Source organism: Notamacropus eugenii, chromosome 6, assembly GCF_028372415.1.
Source record: "Notamacropus eugenii isolate mMacEug1 chromosome 6, mMacEug1.pri_v2, whole genome shotgun sequence".
Lineage (NCBI taxonomy): Eukaryota > Metazoa > Chordata > Mammalia > Diprotodontia > Macropodidae > Notamacropus > Notamacropus eugenii.
Window position 1 is genome coordinate 317792303 of NC_092877.1, and position 22999 is coordinate 317815301.

Below are 22999 nucleotides of genomic sequence, written 5' to 3' on the forward strand. Positions count from 1 at the left end.
GGGACCACAGGACATCAAGGAGGTCCGGAAGGTAGAGGAAGGAGGTTGATGCATTGGCACCGAAGGAAAGAGCTATTAACATTTTCTGTTAATGAGAGGAAGATAAAGCTGGCAGGTAATCAAGTCCCAGAACTGGGAGAGAGAGACAAGAGGCTGGGGGTGGGGCCTTGAAAGTCAGGCAAACAGAGATAGGCAGGAGCCAGAGTTGCAGCTGCACAGACAAAACATGGACTTTATTCACATAGATACAAAATTAGATCTTTCTAGAAAGGTTGATGTACCACTGGAGGAAAAAGGAGTCAAGAGGAAGACAGGAGGTCGGTCAGTTGTGGGGGAGGGGTTGGGAGAGGGATGACCCCAGTAAGGGCAGGATGCCAGAGAGCCTCAGTCCTGGGGCAGAGAGTTTGGACTCCCTCCTTTCCAAGGGGAGGTTGGGCAGCAGCTGTTTGGGCTAAAGCTCTTATAAGGTGGGAAAATGAGAGTAGGGCTGGGAGGATGGTTAGATAGGAGTGGAGTTCAAGGCTGGAAACTCCCCTGACCCCCAATACTTTTGCTCATACTAAAGGTGTACAATAATTTAGAGGCAATCCCTCATGACCTTGGGGCCCTTGGGGAGACAGGAGCTGGGAGGCCAGGCAGAGGAAGAAAGGAGGAAGCCTTTAGGTATAAGTTTATGCCCTCCCTTCCCTTCTCATCTTACAGACAGCTGCCCTTTAGTGGAGCCTAAGGTTCCTGAATGTGGGAACCCCTGAGATCTGGGGTATGTAGGAGAAGGGTCTGACTCCCACTCTGTTTTCTGGAGAGGGGCTCAGGTTCAGCCCAGGGTAGAATGGGACAGGAGATACAGAGTAGGGAATGCTGGCATAGGACAGAGATGCTTGCACAGACCATGAAGGAACACAGGGATCGAACCATGCCCACAGGAGGGGCAGGAAGCAGAAGCAGCAGGGCTGTTCACTGAGGGAGAGCCTTCAGAATGGCATTTACTTCCTCTGCTACTGCTGTCAGTGCAAATTCAAACTGGTCCTGGTGAGAGGGAGAGAGAATTGTGTTAGAGAACCAGTGGGAGGCCTCAGAGGGGAGAGAAAGTCCCCTACCCTGAAGAAGAGCTGTATAATTTGGGGACTGGTGATAGCAATAGCTGGGATCAAAGGATAGAGACATGCAGGAGAGAGTCAGGGATGGGGATGCAGATTGCTTTGTGTTTAACAGCTATACCAGCGTCCCAGGGGCCAAGAAGTGCGCATATGGTGAAAGAAAGAGAGGGGCAGTTAGGTGGTGCAAGGAATAGAACATGCCCTGGAGTCAGGAGGACCTGAGTTCAAATCTGACCTCAGACACTTGACACTAGCTGTGTGACCTTGAGCCAGTCACTTAACCCCAATTATCTTGCCTTTCCCCCTCCAAGAAACAAACAACAAAAACCAAAACAAAGAAAGCCAGGGAGAGTGGGCAGGGCAGTTGAAAGGTGGGATGAGCCCAAGGACAAAAGGGAAAAGAGCCACCTTGGTGCGGACAAGCCCAGGCCTCTGGTCTCGAACATGCTCCAAGGTAGCAGCAATGTCAATTTCCTTCACTCCTGGTAGAGGGGGAGACATAGGAAATTTGGGGAGGGTGGAGGAGACCCCTGAGAAAGAAGGGTCTCAGGCAATGTTAGGCATTTCCAGAGAGACACTGGAAGAGAACACTGGGGGATGACAACCTGTCCCTCCCAAGGCCCTAGATGCAGCAGTAGAATTGGATTTTGCAGATAGAAGTTAGGGAGGTTTGCCACTCAGATGTGCTATTGAAGACAAGCTAGAAGTGAGGGAAAGGGAAGGAAAAGGCCTCACCTTTTGCCATCCGGTTCAGTACCATGTCAATGAGGATGTAAGTACCAGTCCTCCCTGCTCCATCACTGAAATGAAATGTAGAGGGTTTGGGTGGGGTGAGAGCACAGGTCCAGTTTGAAAGGGGAAGGAAATACAGAAATCAGATTGGGGTTGGAAATGTGTGTTTGGGTCAGAGATTTGAGGGTTGAGATCAGACACTAAAGGCTAAAAGAAAGGCTTTCAGGAAAATGAAACATGGGAATCAGGGATTAAGTTGTGGGAGGCTTCCCATACGATTGGAAGCTATTCTGGGAACATCTGCATTAATAATTCTATTATTGGAGAAGGGTTTCTCTAATTTTCCATTACCTGTATTGTTCACTCCTCCCACCCCAATGTAAGGGGAGAAGAAAGGGCCCATGGGGTGGGGGTAGGGGATTAGAACAAGGAGCAGCCTGGGGTACACAATATGAACACCCACCCCCACTCTTATCCTGACTGCACTTAACAAATACACACACACACACGTGCACACACCACACACATGCACACACCACAATGCACGCACACACGTGCACACACATGCACCCGCACACACATGTGCACACATGCATGCACACACATGCGCACAAACACACACACGCACACGCATACCACACACGCACGCGCACACACACGAAGCCCATTACCTGCAATGCACAATGATGGGGCAGGATCTTCCACGGTAGCACTTGTTTACCTTCCTACAACAAAAGTCAAGTGTGAGCCAGAGTCACAAAACTTCCATTCATTTCAACAAACATTTACTAGGTGCTGACTACACATGAGGTCCCATGACCAGGTCTGGGAGGAAAAAGAAAAAAACCCCCAGTTTCTTGCCCTCAAAAGAGCTTACATTCTGCTGAGGGGGCACCATTGGTACGTATAATACAAGGTGATGAGTGGTGAAGGGGACAAAGGAAAGATCTTCGACCAAGACTTCTAGACATATTAAAAGAACAATGCTTATATCTGGGGGTGGGATTTGGGTGAATCAGGGAGGGTTTCATGAGGAAGGAGGCACTCAACCTAAGCCTTGAGGGAAGACAGGGAATCTAAAAGGTAGAGAAGGAAGTACATTCAATTGGGCATTGAGGTGGGGGATGGCTCATGTAAATGTACAGAGGGGGAGATGGGACATAGAATTTGAGGATAAGCTAAGTAATCCAGTTTGGCCAAAACAGGTTGTACGAAGAGTAATATCTGAAGACATGGGCTGAGGACACATCATGAAGAGCTGGGAAGGGAGGAATAGTTGTCTCCTATCATTAGGGACTGACATGACGGTATTCTAGGAAGGGCTGGGCCCTGCCATGAACACAGGAGAACATGGCAAGGTGCCTCATTGCCCTTAACGTCTTCCCATTGCTACCCTGTTTAATCCTATTTGGGTTGTGGCTTCAATTGTCCGGTGGCTTGATAAGACCCCCTGTGGAATCACTGGAACTATTCCCAGGGATGGATTGGAGGGGGACAGGAGAAAACTGGGGAGCAAGGAAGAGAAGTGGGTAAGCACTGGAGGACATGACTCTGTTCAGTTGATACTGGGGAAGGCAGCACCTGCCTTTGGGAATTAGAGGTGAGAGAACAGTCCAAGCCTCTAAAATCCCTATGTTGGGAGGATTCTAGATTTCTTATATGTCCCCATGGGAATCTCCCCCTTGCCCTGTTCCTTCCTCTCCAGGCCAGCTCATCACAGAGAGCAGTCCTTGGTCTCTCTTGAGATCACTTGATGGTTCTTTTTCCCCATCGACTCCTCCTAACTCCAGACTATTTTCAGCCTTGCCCAAACTCTCTTCACTTCTCTGAATCCCTCGCTAACTAAGGGGGTCAAAACCTGATGAAGTATTAGTATAGTGGGAAGACCTTCTACTCCAGCATACTGTGTGACTCTGTACAAGCTGTCCCCTTGTAAAAACACCCTTCATTTAGTAACATTTTAATTTTAAAAATTTGGATTTATGAAAGAATATGAGATTTTAGATGGTTCTGTTCCTATGGGTCTGAGTCATATGTCCATGACTCTTGGTTCATTTAGGTCCCAGACTTTTCTGACACTCCAGTCATAGCTCTTCCTTGCTTTATCTCTGTGACCAACTCAGCATTTGTCTCATCACACATCGTCTCTGTGGGATTCCCCTCTCCCCCTCATCTCCCTTATACTGGCAGTGCTAAACTCAAATCTGAATCTTCCTCGAGTTTAGGGAGGAAAGGTGAGTGATCTACAAGACCTATTCAGTTAGTCTCTGAAGGCTCTCCCAGTTCCCTGGGGCAGATGGACAGAGCTTTGAGCCAGGTTTGGGTAGGTGACTCCTGCAGGACTAACCTCCTTCTGAGACTGGTTATCCACCTTACTGGGAGAGGGAGTGAGTGGGGCCATATAGCTTTTCCAGCACGGGAGTCAGATAATATAGGAACAACACTGAACACCTTGCCAAATGCTCAGGATTTGAACCCAGGTCTCTCTCCTATATCAGCTTCAGTTTCCCTTTTCTCTTTTTCCAATGCCTAGAGATTTTCAGGGCAGGTACAATATAGGATACAGACTGGAGTGTGTGTGTGTGTGTGTGTGTGTGTGTGTGTGTGTGTGTGTGTGTATGTATGTATATGGCAGTAAGTAAGATTGTGGAGATGAACCCTACCATTCTGTCTGTCTGTCCAAAAGGGAGTGTCCCATAGAGGTGGTAGTAGAAGAGATACCAAGAGCAGCTCCATGGATTTTGTGGTTTTGTGGCCAGGTGGGGATTCCTTCCCACCCCATCCCCTGCCAAACAGATCCAGCAAAGCCCCAAGAAGCAAGAACAACATCTTTCCTCCCTCTCTTCCCTGCCTTCTGTCAGGGTCCCCCAGGGCCCTGTCCTCTCAGGTGGCCCGCTGGGGCTTTCCTGGGGCCCATCCATCCTGTCCGTGCGGCAGCCACACCTGCCAATGATCACTTTTGTGACTATGCAACTGAAGTCAGAATACTAGCTGCAGATCACAAAAATGACACAGGCAGCTGTGAGGGAGAGAGAGAGACAGAGAGAGACAGAGACAGAGAGAAAAGGGAGAGCAACTGAGGAGATAGAACAAGCAGGGAGGACAGGGAGAGATGGCAGTGGAGAGAGATAGACTGGCAGGGGAATCAAAGGAATTCAAATAGACCCAGAGAAGAGATGGACACAGAGAAGACAGTCCTGGATTGAAGGATGCAGAGAGGTGAGAGCAGCCCAGGGTGAGATGTCAGAGAGGGAGCCCCCAAGGCAGGACACAACATGGTGCAGTGGAAGGAGCTATGGATTTGGAGTCAGAGGACCTGGGTTCAAATCCTGGCTCTACTGTTTTATTAGCTGTGTGACCTTGAGTGAGTCACTTCTCTGGACCTCAGTTTCCTCATCTGGAAAATTGAGGGAGGTGGACTAGATGGCCTTTAGGGTCCCTTTCAACTCTTAAGCTCTGATCTTATGACTCAGCTAGTTCTTCACTCCTTACCCTCCCATTATTAGGCAGGGCTTCCTAGGTGTTATGAAAGTGATAGGCTGGGAGATAGTGGGGAACTGAAACCTGAGCCTCATTCTGAGTTCCATTTCACAAAATGTGCTGTCTCCCCTACCCTTCATCTCCAAACCAAGTAGTAGACAGTGTTACCAAGGCTTTGGGACATGAAGGATTTTTCCCCTAATCCTGATCTCTCAAGGCTCTAGGTGCCTCTGACCAGGGATGCGTGTGCTATTGCTTACCCTGAATTATTAAATTTCTATTCTCTTCCCTTCTCTCAAATCAGACCAAATCTATTTCTGGCTCCATCCCTTCCCTGGCCTCCTTTATCCCGCATCTTAGGGCCTGGTACTCACCTGCGAAAGTCCAGCAGGGGCCGAGTCGAGGTTGGGGTGCCCTCAGCTGGCCAGCTGAGGAAGTGGAACTGGGTGAGGGTGCGTGTCTCTTGGGACTGCACATTTTTCAGGTAGAAGCTGCGCACCAGGAAATCTTCACACCAGATGTGCTCCGAAACCAGGTTCACCTGCATGGAGAAGGGGCTCAGTCTCCAGGTGATCCTCTTTGTTAATGGGGAGGGGGGGGGGTTCCTTGCTGTCCCAAGTATGTATCTTGTACTTTCTAACTTTTGATCCCGCATTGTGAGTACTGAACTCCCCAACACCAGCAAAAAAGTCAACCCCAACTCCCATTCTGTTCTGAGTTCTTTCCTTTTCCCTAGCTGGTCATCATTGCCATCATGAATTTCACTTTGGTGTGACATTTATCCTGGCCCCAGCCCCTAAAAAACCTTATCTATTATTATCCTAATAATTATAGCATTAATTCACGTTTAGAAAATGCTTTAAAGACTGTGTACCACCTCACCTTTCCCTTTTCATCTGCTGGACTCTTTAAAGCCCAGTCTCTTTCTTGAAGTCTTTCTTAATTACCCTGGTTACCAGGAGTCTGTTCTCCCTCTTCTGAACTGTCTTGAACTACTCATTTGGCTTTTGTGATGGCATTTGCTGCTAGAATACCTTTGATTTACCTTGAACATATCTTGTACATACATGGTTTTCCCCCTTTAGAATGCAAGATCCTTCAGGGCTGGAACTGCTTCTGCCTTTCTTTGTATCCCTTGAGTCTGGTCTATAATACTTGATTATTAAAATGCTTGATGACTTGACTAAAATGGTCCTTAGAGATTAACTAGTAGTCCAACCTTCTCATTTACATGTGAGGAAACTGAGACCCTGGCAAGGGAAAGCTAGCAAGAGACAGGACCAGGATTGGAATACAGTTCTTCCCCACCTCTGCATCACTGGGTAGCCTTTGGAAAGTCACCTAAATAATTCTGAGCTTCTGTTTTTTCATTTATAAAGCGGAGATAATAAGACCTGCATTAAAGAGCTGTATAACCCACACATCCCTCTCCAGACCATTACTGAGGCCTTGTAGTGCTAGTTAATTTTTCATATGCGTGTGTCTGGTCGCCCAAGCTAAACTATAAACTCCTGGAGGGCATGAGTCATATCTTGAACTTCTTTTTATCTCCATAGGTGACCCAGTAAGGGTATGCAGCACAGTGCTGGGCAAAAGAGCAAGTCCTTAAGAAATAACTGATTGATAAATGTCAAGGGCTGGAGAATCTCTAATCCCAGTCTCCTTCTCTTCTTTTTTTAGAGGGTGAAAAGTTTGTGCCAGGTTCTGTTTCTTCCTTTTTCTGCATGCATGACTTTCCTCCTCCCTTTCTGTTTTTTTTTCTCCTTCCTTTCTCCCTCCCTTTCCTCCCATGGTCTCTTGGGGTCCTGCCCAACCTCATAGACATGATAAAGGGATGAGCCCTCGTCTGGCCAGTAGCGGTCACATTGCTTGACTCCATCCTCCACCAAGGGTGCCAGCATCACGATGACTGTGCAACCATTTTCCCACACCATCTGAGGGAGAAGAGATCCCACAGTGTCAGAGAGATCAGTAGATCAGGGGGCCAGGGCATCTGCACTATTATATCCCTGCCCACTTTCCCATTTCCTAGGCTGCACCCAGATGGAGATATGGATAGTCCCCCAAGGCAGCCCTCCTTATTAATCCCCACTTTTCTCTGGGAGCTCACCTGCCAGAAGTCCGAAATAGTGTGGGACAGCGGGCCCTGAGTGGCGATGTAGGCTGGCATCCGTGGATCGTGTTCAATCTATGTGAGGTACATGATGAGGAAGGGGAATCACAATTAGAAATAAGTAACAATACCAGGGGCAGTGGGGATGGGTTTGAACCTTAGTTTGCTGTCCTGTGTAGGACAGCAGAAAGAAGGTTGCACTTGGAGAAACCTGGGTTCAATTAGGTTTGAACCTCATCAGTGGTATGATCTTGGCTCCCAGTTTTGCTCATTCCTAACATGGAGATGATAATATTTACAATATCTACTCTCACTGGGCTTTTGTGAGGAAAACATTTTGTAGGCATTAAAGCATTTTCTAAAGGTGAATCAATGCTATCATTATTAGAATAATAATAGATAAGGCTTTTTAGGGGCTGGGGCCAGGATAAATGTCACACCAAAGTGGATTTCATGATAGAAATGATGACCAGCTAGGGAAAAGAAAAGAGCTCACAACAGAAATAGAATTGGGGTTGGCTTTTTTGCTGGTGTTGGGGAGTTCAATACTCACAATGGGGCTAGCGTTGATATAATCACTCCGAGAAGGACTGCTTTCCACCTTCAGCTTGATTCGGGCATGGTCATCTGCACAGAACCCCACCCCCATGCCACACCCCATCTTTGGGTCATCAGGGCACTAGCACTTCCCCCACCAGCCAACCCCTCCACCAAGAAAGGGTTTTCTGCTTTGGGATACCCAGGCTACTCCCTCAAGTCCTCCTGTAACCAATCACCCCTTGGTCTAACAACTTGGAACCCTGGAACCAAAGGGGGAATGGGCAGGGCCAGTTCCCTAATAGGTTGGGGCTAGGGGCCACTCACAGGGCACGAAGTCAGGGTTCCTGTTCTTCTTGAGGTTGGCATCAGCTTGGGCCATGCTACAAGCATTGGGTTCTGCCTGGTAGGCACATAGGGCTTGCCACTCCTTAGCCAGCCGGTCACGGTTTCTCAGGTGATCTTCCATGTATGACTGGAGAGTAGAAGCTACACCTTGGTACCCTTCTTTCCCACTTCCCATCAGACTAGTTCAACCCTTCATGTGCCAGCCCCCACCTTCCCTGCTGTGGCCCCCTTTGCTTCCATCCTAACCAGGATCATGTGTCCTGTGGAGATGTCCATGTTGGCTTGGGCGGGCTCCTCACACCAGGATGGAGTGCTGCTATGGGAGCTGGGACTGGCCTGGGCAGCATCGCTGAACTGAGAGGAGATGCTGCTCACCCTTGAAGGCTCTGGTGGTCCCTCTGACCGGCTAAACAGAGACTTGGTGGCCATGTGTTGGCGGCACAGTTCCTGCAGAACCAGAGAAAGTGAGACAAAGCTTAGAAGCCATCGGTAGGGCCCAAAGACATCTAGCCTCCTCATCAATATCTGAGTTTTATGTATTGGGATCTTTCGTTCCATAGTTTATTTATTGAAGAAATAATTATGAGTAACCCTAACCTTCAGAGCATAGAGTGATGGGTGGGGTTTGGGGGAGATAACAAATCAGACAGGATGATCCCTGCTCTTCCAGAGTCTACTGTTTGGTTGATTTCAAAATGAATACAGTTCCAGAGGGAAGAGCTCTATTTTTTCTGCTTCTCTTCTTACAGCTGAAGGCTCATTTGAATGGGATTTGTGACTCATAGCACCTTGGATTTGAAAGAGATGGGAGAAGTTATTCAATACCACCTTATCCCCAATGCAAGCATTCACTCCATAGCACTCTAGAAGGGAGGTCAACATTGAGCCTCTGCTAACACATATTCACAGGCAGGATATTGGTGATTCAGCTAACTTCCCATCTCATCTTCTCCATACTATGCCCTACTGTTTGCTTGTACATCTTGGCCTTTTCTAAGCTCCTCCCTCCTCCCATCTCATCTCCCATGAGTAGCCCTCGGGACACAGACCTGATATTCCAAGGTGGTATCTGCATGGGCTCCCTCGGGTCCCAGAGCTGCCAGGCGTTCCTTTTCTCGAAGTCGCCCATGTTGCCGCAAACAGACAGCCAAGGCTGCAGCCACAAGCAGCCCTGCCACACCTGCGAGGGCCACCAGGGTCAGCAGCACAGAACGAAGTGGGGGGGTCCCTCGAGCTGGCCGGGGCAGCACTGCAGCTGCTTCTTCTCGCTGTTGACACAGTGTTTTGTAAGGGAGATGAAAAGGAAGAAGCCACTCTTCCCAGGCCCATCCACTTTTCATTTGTCAGGGGGGACAAAAGCCATAGCCTCAATCTTAAGAAACTAAGCTGATACTCCTGGAAGGAGTCAGTTAAAGCAAATCCCTGATGATTCTTTGGTCCCCTGCCCAACATCACTCTGCTTGGTGGTTTAGGGTAAAAGCAGGACAAGTACTTGGAAAAATTGTGAAGTCATTAAAATTAGTGCCCAGATTCTCCTTTATAGTTGTCAGTCAATAAACATCTAATAACAATAATAATAATAACCAGTAATATTTATATATGGGTAGTGAGGTGGCACAGTGAATAGAGCTCCAGCCTTGGAGTCAGGAGGACCTGAGTTCAAATCTGACCTCAGACACTTACAAGCTGGGTGATCCTGGGCAAGTCACTTAACTCTGTTTGCCTCAGTTTCCTCAACTGTAAAATGAACTGGAGAAGGAAATGGCAAACCACTCCAGTATCTTTGCCAAGAAAACCCCAAATGGACCCATGAAGAGTTAGACTTGACTAAACAACTCAGCAACAACAAATGTGCTAAGCACCAGAGATGGAAGGAAGAAAAGAAGGAAGGAAGGAAGGAGAGAAGGAAGGAAGGAGAGAAGGAAGGAAGGAGAGAAGGAAAGAAAGAAAGAAAGAGAGAGAGAAAGAAAGAAAGAAAGAAAGAAAGGAAGGAAGGAAGGAAGGAAGGAAGGAAGGAAGAAAGAAAGAAAGGAAGGAAGAAGAAAGGAAGGGAGGAAGGGAGGAAGGAAGGAAGGAAGGAAAGAGTACCATTTCTGACAGTATACAAGCTAAAGAGGAGGGACTAATTCATCTGGGACCTTTTCTTGCTGGTACCTGGCACATAGATGATGGTGTTTAATAAATACTTGTTGATCAAGTTTCTTCCTCTCAGCTCTACTCAGATTGTCAGAGCTAGAAGTACCCTAAGAGATCATTTAGTCAAACCCTGCCATTTCACATATGAAAAAACTGAGGCTCAGGAGAGACTTACCCAAGCTAGTAAGAAGCAGAGTCAGGTCTCACACTCAGGTCTTCTGGCTCTAAGTCCAGGCTGCTTTCTCCTAACTAACTACACTGTCTTCCCTCCCTCTATCATAGAAATTAGAACTGGAAGACATCTCAGACATCACCAATCCAAGGGTTACTAGCCTGGCACCCATTAAGTTATTTTTTTAATAGTTTGTAAACTGTATTTTAATATAATTGGCATCCTTTGAAATCGTATTTGTAATTGTATGTATTTAGGCACATTATTCTGAGAAGGGATCCATAAGTTTTTACCAGGGAGAGGTTCATGACCCAGAAAAGGTTAAGAACCTCTAATCTAATCTGATCCTCTCATTTTGCACAGGAGGAAAATGAGATTAAGAGAGGTTAAGCAGTTTGCCCAAGGCCAACCAACCAATAAATGTCAAAGTCTGTATTCAGACTCTGGGCCCTAATGCCTTCCTGCCATGGCATATCTCCATTACCAATATGATCAACTCAGTCATGCAAATGTATAAAAACAGCATCTATTGTTCTTCCCAAGATTATCTACATTTTAAAAGTGCGGAGAAGGCGATGCTTAACCCAAAGCAAAGAAAGGTAGAATTTCAGCCATGGAAGGGGGAGGCAAGCTTCCCAGTCCACTCTTTCTCGGTATTTTCATTTTAGTCCAAGTAGTTATAAAAGAACTTGCTAAAAAAACCAAACCAAACCAAACCAAACCAAACTTATCTTAAGCTGACCCAAGGTTTCCCCTCTTTTCTCTCCACCTTTATCCCAAACTTTCTCATAGAAACCCCAAAGATGGTGCTCTCATTTGGCAAATCCAGCAGCACCCCCTGCTGGTAGTAGAGAGAACAATGTGTGAAAGGGGGTCTTTTCTCTGGCCCTGGAACACTTGGGCCATCACCACCTTCACAGAACCAAAGGATATCAGAACTGGAAGGGACCATAGAGGACATGAAGTCCAAATTCCTCACTAATAGAGGGATGTCTGAGTCTCAGAAAATGCTAAGAATCCGAAATCACACAACTCTCTACCACTTGGGGTTTGTCTTTTCTGTTTCTCTCTTCCTTGATTCCTCCTAATGCTCTCCCCTCCTCAAATTTGAATTTATTACCAGTACACTATATGTAGTATGTATGTATGTGTGTGTGTGCATGTGCGTAAAATCTATGTTCAACTTATATTTGCCCAATAATAATGTAAGTTGCAGATCAGCTTTATACTTTATCACTTATCACAGTGCTCAGTAAATGTTCATTAACTGCCTGGCATTAGAGCCTTCTGAGGTCCCTTTCAGGTGTCAGTCCTTTGATCCTAAGGCCATTCTCTAAGTTGTACTTCTGTCTCCCATGTGTACCACTAACACCCCTTCCTACATTTCCCAGAGACACTGACACTGGCATTAGCCCCAGGTTAAAGAGAAAGACTTCTTTGCATACCTGGCCCACCCCTGTCTGCACGATTCGGAACCCTGTCTCTGCTTCCAGCTCTGACTTCACCAGTCCTACAAGAAGGAGACATCTTAGGCCTTTCTCAGTCCAAAAGAATCCTCACACCGCCCCATATCATGTCCTCTAGGTAATCTGAGTTAGTCAGGATGATGGTGAACAGACCTGAGTAAGGGGTCAAGATGGGGCTGGGGGTGGCATTTACCAGCTTGCTGTGTCACGTCAGCCAGAGACATGTTCTGCTCATTGTTCCGGATTCGAAAGGTGAGGGCTGATCCCACCACACTGAAAGGCAGGAGCTAAGTCATGGTCTCAGCCCCCAAGGCTCAGTCACTGATGATAAAGCTGTATTTGGTAGGACTAAGGTTAAACTCTCTAGGGGAAACAATGAGAGATCTGAGGCCAGGTGTAGATTAGATAATGAGCACATACCCCTATGAAGTGTGCCCTCAAGCCCCCAACATGGCTCCATCTTAGAGAGAACGAGGAGCCACTTTGGCTACCGCTGCTCCCCAGACCCATCCCATGTCCAACATCTCAAGGAAGAAGAAGTAGACTCTGTGCCTTTTACCTAGCTCTTTATCTACCTCCCCTCCCCCTCTGCATACCTTCCCTCACCCAAAAGTTCAGGGCATCAGCACCACCTGATATTGATGAAATTCCCAGAAGACATGTGGATGTGTTCTGCCAAGATCTCTAACAGTCTGACACCAGCAGTCAGTCCCAGAGGCCTGGGGTGAGAGTGGGCAGAGGAAGTGGGAGGGAGGACTTCTTAGTTACCTTATCTTGGGAGAGACATTCATTCCATGACAACGAGAGCCCAATAAGCAGCCTCTGCCACTGCCTCCCTCTCCCATCATCCAATCATCAATCAGTCCCCATCTTCTTTCAGGACTAATGTTCCTTTTCTATCTACAATGATTTGTTGCCTTTATTTTATACAAGGCAGGCAGTCTACCTGTCTCACTTCCTCTATCCCCCTTGCCTGCCTCTGGATTCCCACCATCTTCCCTTCCCAAGAATTCTTACTTCTGGTCAGTGACTATGTAGCCATACTCCTCTGCAGAGGCAGCTGGGGGCTGATCTCCCCCAGAGAGTCCTTTCTGACTCAATGGACTTTTCTTCTCCATCAGGACAGGCATAACAAGGGAAGGTGGTGGCTCTGTGGGGCCTTCCACTTTGGCCCCCTGGGCATGAATTGGGGCGGTGCTATCAACAGGGAGTTCAGGCAAGGAAGCCATGGCAGAAGGAGATTCTACTCTATCTACTGTGTGCTGCATGTCTCCTTCCATTACCTGTCCAAAAGAGGAAAAGAGAGACTTGAGGGATTGGCCCAGACTAGTAGAGGTATTGCAAAGGGAATCCTGACATGCTTGTATCTAGGACTCTGAGAGTCCTGTCACATGGGTACCCCAGACAATGAGGCTGGAATGGGGTGGTGTGACAAAGCAACATGAAATATGGAAAGACCCTGGACTAGTAGTTGGAAGTGGGTTCTTGTCTTGGCTCTGCCTCTGATTAGCTGTGTGACCATCTCTCTATGTAGCATTTTCCCCATCTGTACATAAGGGATGCTGGATTAGAAGCAATAACTAAAGATCCTTCCCAATGATAATGTTCCATGATTCTATGAGAAGGTGGTGGATGGTGCTGGGGTAAGTTCAGCAGAGTTTGGGCTCTGTCTTACTTTCTTAGTCTCAGCATCAGTATTTCCAGCTTCACCTGTGGGAAGGATAGAAAAGGCTCATGAGGCTAAGGTGAAGAGAACCCAGCACAGAGAAGAGAGGGAACTTGAGATCAAGGTATCTATCCCATTGACATATTCCTGTCATTGATTAGGGTCTCATTAATCCCATTAGCCATTGATTACTGCCCTGCCATTGGTCACCAGTTCCTTCCTATCATCATCCTCCACTTTCTCCTTCCTTTTTGTCTTTGGTTCTTCTTTTTCTTAAACTCTTCCTACCCTTCTATTCCTTCTGCTCCTATCTTGCCTTTCCTTGCTCTGATCCTGCCCCTTTCCATGAGATATGCTTTCCTCCTCTCCTCCTTATTTCCTTCCTAATTCCTCATTATGCATAGTAGCCATGGAACACTGATCATCTCTCTAAAGCTGAATTTCCCAGGGACCTTGGATCTCTCCACCTGCACACTCACCCCGACTCTTCCCCACACCTTTGGGCAGCAGCTGCATCAGAGCGTAGAGGCTGGTGAGTTGCTCTCGATTCAGTTGCTTTAATTCTACCCCATAGTTAGCCAGTACTGCTGCCAGTCTCTGTAGAAGCACATCTACCAAGGAGTAAGAGAGAGAAAGAGAGAGACAGAGAGAAAGAGAGAGACAGAGAGACAGAGAGAGAGAGAGAGAGAGAGAGACAGAGAGACAGAGACAGAGAGAGACAGAGAGAGACAGAGAGACAGAAAGAGAGAGAAGGCTTAGAGCTGGGGATGGGCATGGAAGGGATGTGGTGCCAGAGGTATGAGGGATGCAGAGGAGTGGATGAGGAGGACCTAGAGATGAATAGCTTCTGCTGACATACTGAGGAAGCCAATCCACTCCCCAGTCCATCTCCAAGGATTCTGAGAAAACTACTTATGTGAAAAGGGTTAGAGGCATTCTGGATTTCTTCTAAGGGGTCACAGTCCTGGACAGGTTGAGCTCCCCATAAGATGGGGACAACTGACTGAAAGAAGAGAAAGACAGATGGATGGAAGAAAAAGAAGAAAGATGGAATGGGAGAGTAGAATGATGAGCAGGTAGAAGACTCAGTTACCTGGTTGGGGCCCTGGTGATAGGGATGCTAAAGCAGGAGGCTCTGGTTCCCGCTCTCCAGTGCCCCCTGTCCCTTTCTCCCCATAGGTCTTTGGAGAATCTCCTCCCTGGCTGTTGCCTCCCTGTTCTTGTAGCCTTTGACCCTTGACCCTGACTGAGGCAGGGGGCTCCTGAGCCAGGTAGAGAAGTCCAGGGTCCTGGAACAGTTGAGCAGGTACAGGCCCCGGAGGGTTTCTGTAGGAAAGGCTGGGATGGGCACCAAACATATTCTTAGAAGCAGCTCTGTTGAAGAAGGCTGGGGCCTCGGCCTTTGGCTGAGGGACGACTGTAACCAACCCTGGAGAGTTCTCCAGGGCCCGGGAACTTTCCTGGGAGGCAAACTGTGTGGGAAAGCAGAGTTTATGGTTAGAAGAAAGTTGGGGGTGTGATGGGAGGCCAAGGAATGGCTGCTCTTGGGTCTCACCTGGTGGAATAGGTAGGGCTGCAGCAGTGTGGGCTCATAGCTCAGGGCAGGGAGTGGGGGCTGTGGGGGCAGCAGCAGATGCTCCAGGAGTGGAGGCAGCAGTTCAGCTGGGAGGGAAGGCAGCAGAGCTCCACCTCCACCCCCACCCCCACCCCTACCCCCACCCAGCAGAGGCCTCTGAAGTCGCTGTTGGGTTGGAGGGGTGGAGCCTGTGGCTGAGCCAGGTGGAAGCAAATCCCCAGGGAGAGCAGGTCTCCTGGATACCAGACTGGACCTGGGGAGGAAAGCAATGTGTGTGGTGGGGAAGGACAGACAGGTAGCAGGTGGGGCAGGAAGTGCAATGCTACTGGGGGCCCTAGAGTTAACTGAAGGAAGAGATTGGGCCTTGAATACATGTGACTTCCACTACAAGGAGGCAGCAAGGCTGGGCTAACACCTCCCTTGATCTGGTCTCCTGGGCCCCACAAAAGCAGCTGCTAGGAACAAACAGTGTGAGGATGTGGAGAAGGGAGGGCAAATTTCTCCTTCCCGATCATGGCAGCAGGATCATATGCTGGGTTCCAAAGCTCGAGGTCACTAAGATGCCCACTATCCACCATGCCATTGTCTACTATATGTATTTCAATGCTCTTTGTCTCCCCATTTATGTCCCTCCCTTCCTCAGTACAGGAGAGGCCAACAAGGAGAGCTGAGCACCAGGAACTGCCATCCATACGACCCATCTCTTCATGGACCAGGAATGTCATATATGCATGTGAAATGAGGGGTAAGCAGAAGGGCAGTTAATTACCTTGTTACCAATAGTCAACTCCTGGAGTGACAGCAGGCTGGCTGAGATTGGCAAAACCATGCCACAACCTTGACTCGGCCCCATAATCTCCTGTACTTTTCTCAGATCCTTTACCCTCTCCTTTTTCAGCATAAAACCCTTTCAGCTGGGCCGCAAAATCCATCAGCCTAAGCTGGGGGTGGTGGTGAGTGCTCTCCTTGTCCCACATGTCCCCAGGCCTTACCTGTCTTTGGAGCCAGGGTCTGGCGGTCGAAGCCGGGGGATCCTCTCCATCTCCTGGGATATCACATACTGAGTGAGGTCATCCTGCCAGGATAGGCCTGAGGAGGTAGAGGAACAGGCTAGTTTATCCAGAGAACAAGAATGAGACTAAAAATGATTCCCAATAGGTATGCTGAAGAAAATATAGACCAAGAAGAGAAGGAGGACTCAGGGTCAGCTGAGATGGGTACATTTTAATCTATCTTTGAATGCTTCCTTCTAAACTATCTTTCTGTTATTTTGCTTTGTTTTTCATTGAGATAGAATCTCCTTATCTCATCCAGGTTGGTGTCTACTCACAGGTCCCCACTTCTGGGGACCCATCATATTGGTGCCAGACTTATTAAGTAGCTCCACTGCAGCTCAGGATTTCTGAGTTCAAGAAATTGACTAGCCTCAGCCTACCCTTTGAGCAGAGGTCATAGTACCACCATGCTGGGTTCTTCTAAAATGATTTCTGCTGATCCTGAAGCAGCTCTCATTTCTGTCTCTCCCTTGATAAGTAAGGGCTCCTTAATTTTATCTCCCTGATAAGCCAGCATATAATGAATCATATATACCCCATGTCTCTCCTTTCTTCTCCTCCCTGTGTAGTCTCCTCTGACCTTGCAAATCATCTTTTAAAAGAAGTTCTTCCAAACCTGGAAAGACTTATATGAACTGATCCTGAGTGAAATGAGCAGAACCAGGAAACATAATACACAGTAAAAGCCACAGTATTCGAGGACTGTTTCTGGTAGACTTAGCCCTTCACAGCAATGCAAGGACCTAAAACATTCCCAAAGGACTCATGAGGCAAAATTCCATCCACATCTAGAGAAAGAACTATGGAAACAGAATACAGAATGAAGCAAACTGTGTTCTCTTGTGATATGTTTTGTTTTTTCTCATGGTTTCTCCCATTTGTTTTAATTCTTCTATGCAACATGACTAATGTGAAAATGTGTTTAATAAGAATGTATGTGTAGAATTCATATAAGATTGCATGCTCTTTCAAGGAGGGAGGGGGAAAAATTTAAGACTTATGGGAGTTATTATTGAAAACTGAAAACAAATTAATTAAATAATAAAAAGAAAAACAAAACAAAAAGTTCTTCCAGTAAAATAATTCTTAGGTCCTTGGTCCCGATGCTCAGGCAGAACTAAAATGTGGGGCTGATCAAGAGCATGTATGCTGGTCCTCGTGGCCTCTGTCCTAATCTGGAATCCTCTAGTGTCCATTAAAAGGAAATTTCCCCGAATGCTGAGTTAACTTCACTCAGTGGTAAGAGACTGGATGATTAAAGATGTAAGAGTGGTTGAAATGTCAAGGATAGATTAGGAGAGGGAAGAGACACCTCTTTCTCAAGAAAAGCTTCAACTCACTTCTTTCACCCTTAACTGACTCCTGCCCCTCACCACCGAAGCTCTTTATACCTCACTTACCTTGGGACATGAGCTGCTGAAGCACACTTTGCAATCGCTGGAGGATGGGTGAGGTGACCTGCAGCAGGGGCCGGACTCTCCCTGAACCTGTCTGGCACTGTCCAAACAAACCATCTAAGGGGCACAAGGAGTGATATTACTAGGACACAAGGCTAGGTACCACATTTCATATATTCCAAAATCTCAGGACCACCCCCTCTTGACTCCTGAGAGGGCATGAAAACTATGCACCCAGAAGACCAGGTGAGATGGTACTCCTCCCCTTCAGCTCTTGATACAATCAAGTGTTCCCTGCTCCCACTCCCTCCCTTCCCTTCTTCTCATCCATAGCTCTCATTGCCACGTGGCTGACTTTCCTTTCTCCACTCACCCTGGATACAGACCTCTTGATGAGAGCAGAGCCTACGGTCAAACAGGCAGCCTGTGGATGGACAGATGAGTTCACCAAATTGCCAGTCAAGCAAATCAGATGGTTATACAGATGGAAAAAGGGAAGGGTGGAGAAGGTCATTTGGATTCATCCTAGGGGAGGGTTGCATATATAAGAGAAATGGTGCAGCAAGAGGTCTGGAATCCTTGGGGAAAGAAAGTATTAGGACCTAAATAAACCCAGGGCTGGTCAGGATCTTGGCAACATGATTCCTGAAAGTCTCAGTTTCCCCATATGTACAATGAAACTGTTTACACACATTCAGTATTCTATGGCTCCTCCTATGGGCACAACATTCAGGAGACCTGCAAGACATTGACAATGATGGGGGATGTTTTCATGACTGGGGGTTAGTGGGACAGGAAGACTAGCTCAGCTACTTTGTAGGGTCCTTCTGGGATGTAAGGCCTCTGGCACTGAGGGCTTGGAAATGGGGAGGGTCTTCCATTCTCACAGTGAATAATGGGGATGGGAATGTGGAAGGGGCGGAGACCAGTACCCTCCTATAGGGAAAAGGACTTGGGGGCAGGAGGGGCTTCTGGGGGTGGGAAACAAGAATTGTGGGGCTGATAGGAAAACGACAGTCCTCAGCGCTGCTCAAGAGTCGACAACCCGGCCAGAACACTCTGCCACTGTCCAGGGTGCTGACGTTCAGGACCGGGTTGGGCCGAGGGTTTGGAATCCGGCTGCTCAGGGCGGTGATGGGAGGTGGGGAGGGGAATGGGCGAGGCATCTGCGTGAGGCCTGTTAATCATCCCCAACGTCAGAACCCACTCGGCCACTGGATGCTTTCATCCTCGGTCCTCAAAGACAAGGACCGGCCTGGAAAGGGGGGGGGGGTGTCAGACTAGAAGTCAGGCTGCTCACTCCCCTTACCCATGCGCCCCCCCCCCCCCGCCCCCGCCCCCAGTTCGTGAGTCAGCGACTGACTCTTGTCTCCGGCCTCTCAGCCATGAGTCAGCGCCGGGCCCAGGGGATGGGGGGAAGGGGGGAAAGAGGGAAAAGACCCCCTCCTCCCTCTATCTTCTCCGGCTCCTACACCCTCAGCTTCCCTTTAGTGCTGGGGACCCCGAATAGGACTGACTCGGCCTCCCTGGGAAACCTTGGTCCCTCTTCCCACTCAGCCTTCTCTTTCAGAGCCCCTGAACCCCGCTAACCGGCTTCCCAGGTTCCTGCAGCCTGGGATACCCAAACTCTTATCTGGAACCTTTTTGCGATCCCAAGAGACGCTCTTTTCTTCTCCCCACTTTCCTGTCCCCGACTTCTTCCAGAGCTCGCTGTGGCCGTTGTATTTGCCTCGGTCTTAAACCCTTCAAATCTGAAGCCCGTTGTTTCCCCCCCCCTCCCCCCCCCCCCCGCCCTTCTCTGAAGCTAAGGCCCCATCACCTCCTGAGCCCACTTCCCCTAAGGTCCCGCCTCCGTATCCCGGGCCCCACCCCCAGGACTACGCCCCCTTGCTCCCTCCCCCTATTCCTTTCATCCCCCCCCCCTCCCCACCCAGTTCCTTCCCGAGTCCTTGCACCCTTCTCTCTGGACTCTGTCCCCCTACACCCCTTATCCTGGGATTCGCCCCCTTCCCATTTCCCCAAGCCTTAGGCTTCCTCCTGACCGTGGGCGCTGGTGGCGCTGCTGCCCGCAAGGCGAGCGGTCAATAGCAAGAGGCAGAAAAGCAATCGGAAGCCCCAGAACCCAGGAAGCCGCTGCATCCTCCTCTCGGCGCGCGCAGGTTCCCCCGGCAGCACCGCAGCTCCACTGGCGGGAGCCGGACGCAGGGGGGCTCGGGAGGGGCCACGGTACACCCCACCCACTTCAGAGGTGGGTTTCACACGCCCCTCACTGTGTTGCTTGTCCAATCATGGACGGTGCCAGCGACTACTCTCCCACCTCTCCATCCCTTATTTTCTCAGACTGGCTTTTGCGTCATCAATGTCGTCATACCCTTGCCCTCAAGGGGGTCTGCATCATGAAGACCCCTCCTTTTAACGTCTACCCCTTTAGATAAGCCACACCCCTAATTCAGCCTCTGCATCAGACTCTACCCCTAACTATGGGAAGAAGAGGTGGAGGCAGGGGTACGAGGGGCAAGGTGCGACCGAATTAGGGTGAATTAGCTTTCTGCATCATTCACATTTACTTTCTACCCCAGTCTCCATAAAGATCTCCCTTTAACACCTGCAGTCTGGAAGGTAAAAGAAGGCAATTTCTTTAGGTTATCCTACAGAGCACCCAGGCTAGAACCCAGGAGTCCTGACAGTGAAATAGGTCACAGTTAACCGGGAAAAATGAGGACGAAATCATCCATTCGGATAGTAAAGATGCTAGTGCCCATTCAAGTATAAGCAACTGTTCAAGGAGCCAGAGACCCTTTAAATAGATCTAATTGAGGAGAGACTCAATGTACTTTGTCCTAACCACATTGGATACTTGCACAAGGCAGCTCTACCCAATCTTAAATGGCGCTCCTAACAACAATGCTATCAAGTCAACTGTCTTGGAAATGGGCTCATCTCTCCTCCACGCCAGATTCATTCAAACCTGCTGCTATCAATAAGCTTTTAAAATAAGTAGAACAGAAGCAGCTGGTGGTGCAGTAGATGGATTGCTGGTCTTGGAGTTTACCAGCTGTGTGACCTTGGGCAAGTCACTTAACCTCAGTTTCCTCAATTGTAAAAGAGGGATAATAATAGCACCCACTTTTCAAGGTTGTGAGAGTCAAATGAGGTAACATTTGTAAATTCACTTAGCACTGGGCTTGGCTGATAATAGGCACTATGTAAATGTTTATTCCCCTACTATCCTTATACTCATTCTTAGAGAAAGCTGATGCTCAAGGAGGTTAGGTGACTTGCCCAAATTGGTGTGCCTCTCAATTATTGATGAGCTAATCACAATAATACCTGACAATTTATTTCTGGAGTATCTTAAAGTCTGCACAGTGTTTTGATCCTCACAAATTTGTGGAGTAAGTGCTACAGGCAAGATCTTCATTTTACAGGAAAGGAAAAAGGCTCAGCCAAGGTTAAGTGACTTGCTACTAAAGTGTTAGATGGAGACAAGCTCAGATCCAGGGCTCTTTCCACCAAAACAGGATAAACTAACTTGTCTTTGCCATCAAGCCTGAATCCGGGCCATCATTCCAAGGGAATAATAGAGGTGGTATGCAGGGCTTCTTAAAATTTTTCCACGCAAGACCCCTTCATTGTGCTAAAACCCACAGTTTAAGAAGTGCTAGATAGAGCAGGTCTATTAATTCTTTTAGATGGATACTTCCTCTTTAAGGGAAAGTTGGAAATTGTGACTTACAGGCAAGGAGTTCAACCCAGAGATTGTCCCAGTCACACACCTGACTCTAAGGATGAAAAATCAGAAGCATTCAAGACACAGGAACAAGTCAGACTTCACTTCAGCCTATCTAAAACCCAGCCCATCATCTCTCTCTGCCACCTCTCACTCTCAAACCAGCTTTTTCTGCCTTCGTAATTTCTGACACTAAATGCTACTGCAATTCGCCCAGCCTCCAAATTTGTCATCTTGGATTCCTCTCTCTCTCTCTCAACTACTCAGAAACCCAATTCTGGCTATTCCCTTCTTTGTAATGTTTTTCACCTCTGCCCCCCTCCCCCAACCCTACCAATTTGAGAAGGCAAAGATTACAAGAACTTGGAGTCAGCAGAAATCTCTGGCCAGATACTACCGCCTCTGACACTTAGTAGGCAAGCAAATCACTTAATCTCTCTGTGCCTGTTTCATCTTTAAAACGGAGACAAAATTGTACTAACTCCCCAAGGCATTTGGCAAATCTTAAGGCTCTCCATAACTGTTCAGTTACCCTCAACTGGATTATGGGTCTTCATGTCAAATCTCTCACTTCCAAGTCATTCTTCACACCAATTTTGCTAAACTACAGCTTTGATCACATCATACACACACCCACCTAGCTTTAAAACCTCCAATGGCTACCCACTGCCCATCAATTAATCTATTTAATTCAATGAAGTTATTCTAAATACCTACTGTGTGCACAACGCTGAAGCTCAGATAAGCTTACAATCAAACTATTCCTACATTTATTCTATATTCTAGACAAGTCACACTATTTGCTATTGCCTAGGAAGGTTTTAGGTTTGTCTGGCTTCAAGACTTTATTTGTTTCATCCCCCCAACCCTCCTTGTCCCTGTCCATGGAATTTCCCAGTTGGAAGGGACCTCAGCAGTCACTTATAGCCCCAACGAGTACCCGAAAAGGAATGCACACAACATATAAGTGGTCATCCAGTCTTTGCCTGAAGGCCTCCAGGAAAGGTGATCTCACTATCAAGTCTAAATTGTCCTCATTGATCCCCTAATCCTGCTTTCTGGGGGTCAAACAAAGAAAGCTTAACCCTTCTTCCAACTGTCTTCCAAATTTTGTACTTGAAGATACCTAAGTCCCACCTGTCTTTTCTTCACATTCAACAGCCCTAGTTCCTTCCACCCAACCTTGGTTGACATGGACTCAAGGCGCTTCACCATCCTGGATGCTTTCCAGTTGATCAATATCCTTTCTAGACTGTGGGGTCCCAAAATGAACACAATATTCCAAATGTGGCCTGAACAGAGTGCAGTATACTGGCTCCTTATTTCTGGAAGTCGTGCCTCTCAATGCAAATCGAGACTGTATTATGTTTCTTTGCAGCTCCCATCATTGTTGACTCATAGTGAGCTTGCAGTCCGCTAAATCCCCCAGATCTTTTCCAGACAAAATGCTAAGTATGCTTCCCCCATTTTATAGTGGTAAAATCCATTGGGAAA

The 22999-nt window shown here is 47.9% G+C and overlaps 1 protein-coding gene and 1 long non-coding RNA gene across 5 annotated transcripts; one reads left to right on the top strand and one right to left on the bottom strand.

Moving 5' to 3' along the window:
- Nucleotides 1-205: 205 nt before the first annotated feature.
- On the bottom strand, nucleotides 206-22923 carry PTPRN (protein tyrosine phosphatase receptor type N). 3 transcript variants are annotated; one of them, XM_072617867.1, is made up of 23 exons: nucleotides 19818-22923; nucleotides 18149-18199; nucleotides 17779-17892; nucleotides 16316-16412; nucleotides 15303-15576; nucleotides 14841-15219; nucleotides 14227-14358; nucleotides 13757-13791; nucleotides 13099-13364; nucleotides 12714-12800; nucleotides 12275-12354; nucleotides 12061-12125; nucleotides 9357-9575; nucleotides 8554-8754; nucleotides 8287-8434; nucleotides 7976-8049; nucleotides 7420-7497; nucleotides 7124-7243; nucleotides 5684-5850; nucleotides 2501-2554; nucleotides 1833-1897; nucleotides 1506-1579; nucleotides 206-1026 (listed from the first exon to the last, which is right to left on the bottom strand). In XM_072617867.1, the coding sequence occupies exons 1-23, from the start codon at nucleotides 19912-19914 to the stop codon at nucleotides 955-957; spliced, it is 2949 nt and encodes a 982-aa protein (XP_072473968.1). In that variant the 5' UTR covers nucleotides 19915-22923; the 3' UTR covers nucleotides 206-954. The 3 variants fall into 3 exon arrangements, with proteins under 3 accessions (XP_072473968.1, XP_072473969.1, XP_072473970.1); XM_072617868.1 differs by lacking the exon at nucleotides 14227-14358; XM_072617869.1 differs by lacking the exon at nucleotides 1506-1579.
- Nucleotides 4468-9362, top strand: LOC140509864 (uncharacterized). 2 transcript variants are annotated; one of them, XR_011968952.1, is made up of 3 exons: nucleotides 4468-5048; nucleotides 5614-5878; nucleotides 9057-9362. It is a non-coding gene; the product is annotated as an uncharacterized lncRNA (long non-coding RNA). The 2 variants fall into 2 exon arrangements; XR_011968953.1 differs by having other exon boundaries at nucleotides 5794-5878.
- Nucleotides 22924-22999: the final 76 nt, after the last annotated feature.